The following is a 9,377-nucleotide window of genomic DNA, read 5'->3' as shown; positions in this document are numbered from 1 at the left end:
GATATAGTATAGTCACAGTAGTCATGCATGTAGATGTAGATAACGCCAATCAATCAGTTTTACAATTTCCTCTGCGTTATCAACTCCCTACAATCCCGCAATATGGTTAAAATTTGGTGGTTGGGCAAAAAGGCGAAATATCCTCACCATCAAGGCACCCCTTCCCTACACCTACCTCCATAGTATTCAACAAAGGTGAACAAGGGCCGTCGAGGAAGGTTGGTATCCCAATCTCTACGGATCTGTTCTACACAGGCATAGCTCAGTTCCCAACGCCCGCCTAACCATTAACGTTAATTCATCACTTCACATTTTTCCATCACACCCCCTGCCCTCTTCGACATGCATTTTGAATGTGCACATACCTCCCACAGCGTGTGCAACTTGAAGTGCATCGAAAGCAAATTTTGTGCCTTTTGATTTCCAAGCACGATCCACACGCAAGTAGTGTTCGATTAAGTGTAACGTTAAAACAGCAGCCTACTATATCGTAATGTTACAGGCGTGTAACTTTACGCGTTCTTATGATCGGAATGCAGTCACATGACACACCCTTAAGTGATGACGTTTCAAATTCTAAAAAGCGAGCAATTGTTACGATGAACTCCATCACAAAGTGTAAACTATTAGTCAGTGATATGGATGCGGAGAAGATATTGGGAATTCGCTATAAATTTCCAAACTTCGCGTGGTTTGACTATCAATATCCAATCACGCTGGAGTTCTGATTGGCTGACTATACTTATCCTTTCTGTAAGAGCCAATCAAATCTACTCAAAATCGAATTAGCCGATTCGTGATTCGATTCGGCGGCCTGGAAATTCGCCCCAAATCCAAAATACTGTAAGCACTAATAATATACTGAGGTATTTCAAAAGCAACTCCAACGCTATGTACTACCGACGGCCAGTGTGCCACTTGTACAAGACGGCAGCAAACGCGACTTCGAGCACGACCGCGTAGACCCCGAGCACGACCATGTGTTGGTGGACGTTGACCTGTTCAAAGCCAAATCGGGCGAGGATTTCGTGGCTGCGCGTGGTGTTCATGGCAGTAAACTGGTTGTGGACAAACGATTCGAACGAGTACGTGTGGAACGCAACTGTGTTGGCCCACTTCCAGTAGGCTGGCATCGTTTTCGCAGGAACCATAAACCCCTCCATCTGCATGAACATGCCAAAGATGCCCGCGGCGTTGGCAATGCCCATGATGTAGTGGGGGGCGGTGGCCCCCACCACGTGCATGAGGGACTCGGCCACGACCAAACTCAAAAACAAGTTGAGGACAAACGCTCCAAACGCATGTAGCCCTGCCAGCGACACCACGATCGTGCTCGATAAAAGCGCAATCACAAAGATACCTGGCAGCGCCGCCACGAAGTTGGCCACGACGTAACTCGGCACGCTCAACGCGTGGTTGGCGCGTTCGCGGGCAAACACAGCGCGCTGGTCGGTGAAAAAAGGCAGCACCGCCACGCTCATAAACACGAGAAACGCCTGTACGTAAAAGAGCAGATTGACCAGGTCGTCCTCCACAAGGCTCTTGTTCGAATATAGGTACATCGTGCCCACCATGGCACTCAAACCCATGTACAGGACCACGCGCACACCGTAGACGCCCGGGTTGCGCACGTTGTTGAGCGAATTGCGGTGTATGATGACCCCTAGTTGGCGGAACGCTGACGGACGCAGGTCCGCTGCGTGAGTAGTGAGGGCGTCCTCGTCCACAGAAGCATCGCGGTCGAATGCGAGTTGATTCTGAATGCGAGCGGCCACGTCGCTGCGGAGGTAGTAGGCGACAAAGACATCCGTGTCATGGGCCCCTTCAAAATCGGCGTTGATGAGCTCCAGGTAGTGTTCGCTGGGGTTGGTAAAGGGAGGCACGGGGTGCCCGAGCGAGGCAAAGTGGCTGAGCGCGTGCTGGGGGCTGCCACTGAACACGGTTTGTCCATTGGCCAAGAGCACGATGTTGGCAAACAAATTGAAGACCACCGAGCTGGGCTGGTGGATCGTACACACGACCGTGCAGTGCTGGTATCGACTCAGCTTCAAAACGTGCGTAATCACGTTCAACGTCGACGCCGAGTCCAGCCCTGACGTGGGCTCGTCCAGCAACAACACCGTCGGATGTTTCTAAGTCGTCAAGTCCAACAGGATCGTGTTTGATGAGTATGCAGATCATTGAATCGTACAAGCAATTCGATGGCGATGCTCAGTCGACGCTTCTGCCCCCCGGAGAGACCCTTGCGAAACAAGTCGCCTACAATTGTATCCGCACACGACCGAAGCCCTACACATTCATCCATCTTGAGGGGATAATACAAGGGGCGATTATAGTACTACTACCCATGTCGTCGATGGCCGATTGAACCCGCGACTCTCGTTCGTCTGGACCAACGTTGGCGGCTACACTGAGCTGGGCAGAGTACCGCAGAGTTTCCAGCACTGTGAACGAGCCCAAGAGTGCGTCGTCTTGAGACACGTACGATGCCAGGAGGCGGAAGCTGGAGCTGTGACGGGTCTTGCCGTTCACGTCGACCTTACCGGAGATCGTGCCGCTCGACATGCGGTCGGCGAGGATGTCCAAGAGCGTGGTCTTGCCGCTGCCCGACGGACCCATGATCGCGGTGAGTTCTCCGGGCGCCGATCGACCAGACACGTTGTACAGGATTTGCTTGCCTTTCTTCTTGCCTGGCACGGTGTAGCTGATGCTGTCCCACCCCAACACACACGGATGACCACTCACTCGGACGTGGTTGGAGGACGACGAGGAGGGAGGCTGCTTGCCGTCGGCTTGGATGTGGATGTAGTTGTCGTCGGTCATGGCAAGTTTTAAAGTACTTCAAGTAACCACTGCTGGTGTTTGTGATTGATTTGATGAAACCGTGACCAAGTGTTTGGAGGAATCTGTGATTACGATCTAGAGGTGTCAGTACTTGTCAACCACAGAGAGTCAAAATAGTTGCCTCACCGATGTTGCATTACGAGCAAATAATATGAAAATTGAATTAAGCTCAACATTTGTATGAAGTGGGCCCCAAGTGCAATTTGGTGTGCGTAATGTACACCAGCTATTTCGAGCATTTCATTGAACCAAATCACGTGGATTCGTACAACCCATCTGTCTCAACTGTCGTGCCACGTATTTTGTGAGCGTAAACGAGAGTCACTCACAGTTAACCAGCGATTTGGTATGCAAAGGCGTAGTGAGAGTGATCATCACTCTAGATAGAAGGTACGTTTTGCATCTACCAGGTGATACTCGGAGTACTCGGAGTAATCACTTTTCAAAACTTGCTCAACACTAACAACATGGTTCAATTGCCGTCGCTGCATTTCAGTCCTTGTGATGTCTCTAGACATGTCAAGCCGCTCCAGAACGAATGCACGCTGGGATGGGATAACCTCAGCTATACCGTGTCCCGCCGAGGGCAACACTCCAAAGTCATCATCAATCGCGTGTCCGGTCGGGCAGCTCCTGGGGAACTGGTAGCCATCATGGGACCATCTGGAAGCGGCAAGACCACGCTGCTGGACATCCTCGCGGACCGCATCTCCTCTGGCCAAGTGACGGGCCAGATCGACCTCAACGGCCGCCCTCGTCCAGTGAAAACCTTCCGCCTCTTGTCCTCTTACGTGTCTCAAGAAGACGCGCTCACGGGCTCCTTCACGGTGCTGGAGACCCTCCGGTTCGCTGCTCGGTTGAGTGTACCCGCTAACGTCCTCGCCACCGAGCGGGAAGGTCGGGTCCAAGCTGCCATCGACGACATGGGTATATTGACGATCATCGCTTTCCTCACGATAACGTCATCGTACATGTGATAACGTCACGCATATACATGTCGTAGGGTTGCGGTCGTGCGAACACACCGTGGTGGGCGATATCTTTCGCAAGGGCCTCTCGGGGGGGCAGAAGCGCCGGTTGAGCATCGCCATCGAACTGCTCGTACATAACACCCCCATGAATGCATGAATAGAATCTGATGGTTGTAATAATAGAGCAAGCCCACGATCTTGTTGCTGGACGAGCCCACGTCTGGGTTGGATGCGGCGTCCACGTACAACGTGATGGCGTACATTCAAAAGCTGTGTCTGTCGCAAAAGCACACGGTCATCTGCACGATCCACCAGCCCAGCACCAAAGTATACACCATGTTTGCCAAGGTGTTGGTCTTGGCCCAGGGCGAAACCGTTTTCTTTGGGTCCCCCCACGACTTGCTTCTTCATTTTGCAAACATTGGGTACTTACATCAACTTTTACCTTCCCCCCCATTTAGTATATCGTTATACTAAAATAGCAGCATCCCCCCACAGGTACCCCTGCCCGACCTACTCGAACCCGGCCGAGTACTACCTATCGCTAGTCAACACGGATTTCCCCGGGCACGGGGACGTCGATGCCCTCGCTGGGGGATTTGCATCTAGTACCTTTGCCACTCACACCAAGGTAGTATCCACAATCCACTTTGTCAACCAAGCTTCACCTATTAGTTGCAAGTAACGGGGGACCGATCCCGTTCAGACTTTGCCCCGCTGTCGAAAGCCGACTTGCGAGAGATGAAGCCATCTGTGGGACGCCAATTCCTGATGGTGCTGCAGCGCACGGCGCTGGAGAACGTGCGCAACCCTGGTATCTTCTGGATGCGCTTCGTCATGTTCTTTGCGCTCTCGGCCATGTCTGGCACGTTGTACCTCAACCACGACCACCAACTAACCGACGTCGACTTGGTGTCGCTGCTCTTTGGCGCGCCGGCCTTCACGACGTTCCTCAGTGTGGCGGCCCTCCCCTTCTTCCTGGACCAGCGCGCCGTGTTTTCCCGTGAAAGGGCCAACAGCGGGCTCAACGTCGGCGCGTACGCCGTCGCCACGTTCGTCGCGGGGCTCCCGGGGCTGGCGCTGCTGGCCATCACCACGACGGTGATGGTGGTGCCCATGACTGGTCTGCGGGGGTTCGGGTCGTTCTTCGGGATCATGTTTGCCAGTCTCACCAGTGCCGAGTCGTTCATGTGTGTGCTGGGGGTGCTCGTGCCCAACGCCATTATGGGCATCGCCGTCGGATCGGCCTGCTTTGGCATGTTCGTTCTCACCGAGGGCTTCATGGTGCCTAAGCCAGCGATCCAGCCGTACTGGCTGTGGGGACACTACCTCGGCTTCCACACGTACAGCTTTGAAGCGCTCGTGGCCAACCAATTCCAGGGCGTGAATACTCCCAGCGCCGACGCCGTTTTGACCCGATTCGATCTGCATGATGTGCATGTGGGGTCCCACGCCGGCGTACTCGTCGGGTACGCGCTCGTGCTCCAAGGACTTGGAGGGGTGCTCTTGTACGTGCTGCACACCGGGCGTAGGTAATCGACGTCACAATACATGACAAATATATATAGATGTATATATTGTGCTTTCGAGTGAAATGTCGTGTAGTGGCGTGGTTTCTCGTTGGAATTTAAATCGATTTGATTGGCTACCTCAGATGAGCTCAAAATTATTAACCAATCAAAACCTTCTCAATGAAACTCAACCAATCAGATCGGTTTGGTCGGCGCGATTCGATTGCACCCCCTCCCCAAATTTGTATCAAATCGACAATACTAGTGTGGATTTGTTCTATAACATAATATTAACGCACTAATTAGTTTTGCTTTGATGCAAGGACAAACATTGCGCTTTTGAAATCATTTCAAAGCAGTACGTACTAATGTGTTGGTCGAATCAATCTAATAGTTAGACCAACAGCAGTAATACCAACTGCTAATCTATCGGTAGGTAGTACACTGACGATACATACTTATATATATATAGTAATACATAGACGATAACATTAGTAAAACTAGCTAGCTAGCTTCCCCGGCCTTCAACAAGCCACGTTTGCATGAGGGTTGAAAACTCCTTGTAGTCGATTTGACCGTCTCCATTTTCGTCAATCGATTCGATCAAATCGGCGAGTTCAGCGGGGGAGATGGGCGTCTTGTCGAGAATATTCAGTACATATGCCAACTCGTCCGCCGAAATAAACCCGTCGTGGTTCACGTCAAAAATCTACCCAAGTACCAAGGCTCAACTAGTAGTACTAGTAATACTACTACTAAGTACGTACTTGGAAGGCGGCGTGGAGGTCGGCGTCGTTCCACTGGCCCACTTGCACCAGACTCGAGTTGACGAGCGTCGTAAACTCCATCAACGAAATGCCACCGTCACCGTCCACGTCGGCCGATACCATGATCGCATCGATCTCCGCTCTACGTCCATATAAATATATATATATATATATATATATATATATTTGTAGTAGAAATCCTAAAGATATATATATATATATATATGCATATTCCGAATTCGCTTTACATCGATATCGACATTGTGGATGTATACGTACTACTACGTAGTATCGAATACCCAAATCTGTATGGTATATATACGTGTGTTTCCGTTTATTTACAATTTCAAAAATACATATATACAATATATATATATATATATATACGATAAAAAAATAAATATATATATACAATATATATATATATACGATAATCAATTTTCCAATGGAAAAAAATCAACCCAATGACCCAGAGCCTCAGAAGCAATCAAGTACAACAATATACTTGACGTGTTTTCATATGCTATGTGTACGTACGGCGTATACTGTTGTCCGAGCGCTTTTAACACGTCTGCGAGTTCATGTTTGGAAATGCTACCGCTCTGGTCTTGGTCAAACAAGGCAAACACTTCTTCGTACACGTGTTGGTTGAGTGTGTGCAGTTGCTGCGTGGGTTTCGACTGGCGGTTTTGATTCGTGAGCCAGTTGCTTTGCGATGTATTCTGCAGCTGGTTCGACAGCAATACAGTCACAATGTTGGCGCGAAGGTGCTGGAGACGGCGGTACCCCTGCAGACGACTCGACAAGCCGTCTCTGAAGCGGGTGCTCAGCCGTCGCCGCAGCCGCGGATGCATCCACGGATGTCCTAGCACTTGGGCCGCAGTGTACCGGGCGTTCGGGTCCACTGTGAGCAATTTGCCCAGCAAGTCTTTGGCCTCGTCGCTCAAGCTCTTGTACCATGAATTGGACACTACAGGAGAGTGCTTTTCTTGTATTGACAAGTAGGCGATCGGGGGAAGTACCATCGTAGGCGCCGCGCACGGCCAAGCTGATGATGTGGGCATCCGAGTAGTTGCCTTTGGGATCGAATGGGTGGATGCCCGTGAGGGTTATGTACAGCTACATACATGGGCGTTGATATTGGCAACGATGACAACAGATATGTTGGTGTACCAGCACCCCAAATGCCCACATGTCGACAGCACAATCCTGTGGCGCACGCTTAATCACTTCAGGCGCCCAGTATACGCTAGTTATTAGTACACATAGGTCAGGCACAACACACACTAAATCACTGGTCACAACTGGTCGCTGTCACACTAAAGAGGGTTTTCGAACGGTCACACTAATTGCGATTTATCATGCTATGACAGCAAACACATGACATGCGACGCACATGGTGCCGCCGGGGGGCGCGTCGTTGAGCTTGGACCCAACGGCGTGCCGCAGGCTTTGGCCAAAGTCCTAGGTTGATATATTATAAATCTCAAAACAGAATGTATATACATAGGATTTATTCGTCTCAATATATATATATTGCTTTTGTTTTATTTTAAAAAAATACATGGAAATGTATCTATTTAAAAAAACGACAGACATATTGTCGAATTGATCCACAATCGATCTGATTGGTTGTTGAATTTCATTGAGAAGGTTTTGATTGGCTCATAATTTTGAGCTCATCTGAGGTAGCCAATCAAATCGATTTAAATTCCAACGAGAAACCACTCGAAAGCACAATATCAACACATGTTCTCATAGTGACCCGGGGGATGCCACGTCATGCGTTCCATTATTCATATGGAGATGTATGATATGGGGGAGAAGAACGCACTGCAATTTTGATGTCGGCGTCGGCGGACACTTCGGTCAAGAGGAGGTTTTCAGGCTTGAGGTCTCGGTGGCTACAAGAGATGCATGACATGGTTCGATGTGAGATGGTTGTGATGGCGACGCACCATACGCCCCGTTCGTGGAGATGCTGCAGAGCGAGGCACACGTCATGGAGCATGCGGCTGGCGTCGGCTTCGGTGATGGAGCCCTGCAAGAAGGAGCTATTGAAATCAAGAACGACACCTGCCTTTACCTGGCTAACAATGTAGTCGAAAAGCTCGCCGCCCCGAACGAGGTCCATGACCATGACAATGTCTGTGGGTTCGTAGATCACGTCTCGCAACGACACGATGTTGGCATGGGTGCCGATCCATCGGAGCATGTCGATCTAACTATGGACGTGAGTCGTCTAGAAATCTCAATCTACATATACCTCTGCCTCGATCTCTGCTGTGGACGCCGACTTCATGTCGAAGAACTTGGCGGCCACTTCCTGACCGGTTGCTTTGTCCTTGGCAATCTTGACGACAGCATACCCGCCCGTGCCGATGACCTTGCCGACTTCGTACTTGTCCGATATGGACGTGGTCTGTCTCCCCTTTTGCTGCTCCGTCTGCACGAAAGACTCATTCGACGTCACATGCCACGATGATGTCGCAGCAACGAGCGGTAGGGCCGACAGACACCGCCGCCATCGTTGGTACATTTCAGCTGTGCGTCCCTTTTTTGAAATTGAGCAATCTTAGGGTATCATCCGGATGTCAACCATCATCATTATCCGGATATTTTGCTCTATTTTCACTTTTATTATGGAAGCGATGCTGTACTCAGCATTGCGCATAATTATATTATTATGTAGTTATCTGTATTGAATTCAAACAATAAATTATTGACAAGCCTAATTTCAAACAATAATATATGATACATATTGCTATATACTGTAAAATTGAAACAATATAATTGCCTGGACCATGTCATTTCCAAACAGCCAACAACATTGGGGGGCTCCCAATAATCACATAAACACAAACGCAAACACAACACATGGCAATGAAATTTGCCTACATAAGTGCGACACAAACTTGGTGAGAAATCAGTGATGTCTGACCAAGTATGTGTTTGTGTTGGGCGGCACACAGATGTGGAGTTCTTCGAGTTGTTTCGAGGCTTCCCTGCGTCCAACAAATTGAAGCGCCAGATGGTCGGCTGTGAACCAGTCACTTGATGGTACATGGCTCTCCAACTTGCGCTTCACTTTGATGAACAAGTATGTGTTTGTGTTGGGCGGCACACAGATGTGGAGTTCTTCGAGTTGTTTCGAGGCTTCCCTGCGTCCAACAAATTGAAGCGCCAGATGGTCGGCTGTGAACCAGTCACTTGATGGTACATGGCTCTCCAACTTGCGCTTCACTTTGATGAACACACGGAAGCCAAAAACCAAGTCGACGAAC

General features: G+C 49.8%; 3 protein-coding genes across 5 annotated transcripts; 1 reads left to right on the top strand and 2 right to left on the bottom strand.

Moving 5' to 3' along the window:
* Positions 1–865: 865 nt before the first annotated feature.
* On the bottom strand, positions 866–2,823 carry H257_12862 (hypothetical protein; the record flags this gene model as incomplete). Its single annotated transcript, XM_009840213.1, has 3 exons — positions 866–2,132; positions 2,192–2,289; positions 2,346–2,823. 3 exons carry the CDS (start codon positions 2,821–2,823, stop codon positions 897–899), a joined length of 1,812 nt encoding a protein of 603 aa, XP_009838515.1. The 3' UTR covers positions 866–896.
* Positions 2,824–3,311: 488 nt separating this feature from the next.
* On the top strand, positions 3,312–5,386 carry H257_12861 (hypothetical protein; the record flags this gene model as incomplete). The annotated part of the gene is made up of 5 exons (XM_009840212.1): positions 3,312–3,771; positions 3,848–3,945; positions 3,999–4,240; positions 4,314–4,446; positions 4,491–5,386. The coding sequence occupies 5 exons, from the start codon at positions 3,312–3,314 to the stop codon at positions 5,349–5,351; spliced, it is 1,794 nt and encodes a 597-aa protein (XP_009838514.1). The 3' UTR covers positions 5,352–5,386.
* A 385-nt stretch (positions 5,387–5,771) lies between these two features.
* H257_12860 (CAMK protein kinase) lies at positions 5,772–8,647 on the bottom strand. Of its 3 annotated transcripts, XM_009840210.1 has the most exons (10): positions 8,360–8,647; positions 8,180–8,314; positions 8,052–8,134; positions 7,928–7,997; positions 7,490–7,557; positions 7,267–7,342; positions 7,116–7,212; positions 6,631–7,063; positions 6,094–6,235; positions 5,772–6,035 (listed from the first exon to the last, which is right to left on the bottom strand). In XM_009840210.1, exons 1-10 carry the CDS (start codon positions 8,630–8,632, stop codon positions 5,835–5,837), a joined length of 1,578 nt encoding a protein of 525 aa, XP_009838512.1. In that variant the 5' UTR covers positions 8,633–8,647; the 3' UTR covers positions 5,772–5,834. The 3 variants fall into 3 exon arrangements, with proteins under 3 accessions (XP_009838512.1, XP_009838511.1, XP_009838513.1); XM_009840209.1 differs by having other exon boundaries at positions 7,928–8,134; XM_009840211.1 differs by lacking the exon at positions 5,772–6,035 and having other exon boundaries at positions 6,057–6,235.
* Positions 8,648–9,377: the final 730 nt, after the last annotated feature.

Source organism: Aphanomyces astaci (genome assembly GCF_000520075.1).
Source record: "Aphanomyces astaci strain APO3 unplaced genomic scaffold supercont1.43, whole genome shotgun sequence".
In the NCBI taxonomy this organism is placed as follows: Eukaryota; Oomycota; class Saprolegniomycetes; order Saprolegniales; family Verrucalvaceae; genus Aphanomyces; species Aphanomyces astaci.
The sequence above is the reverse complement of the archived record's forward strand: the minus strand, read 5'-3'. Positions and strand labels throughout refer to the sequence as shown.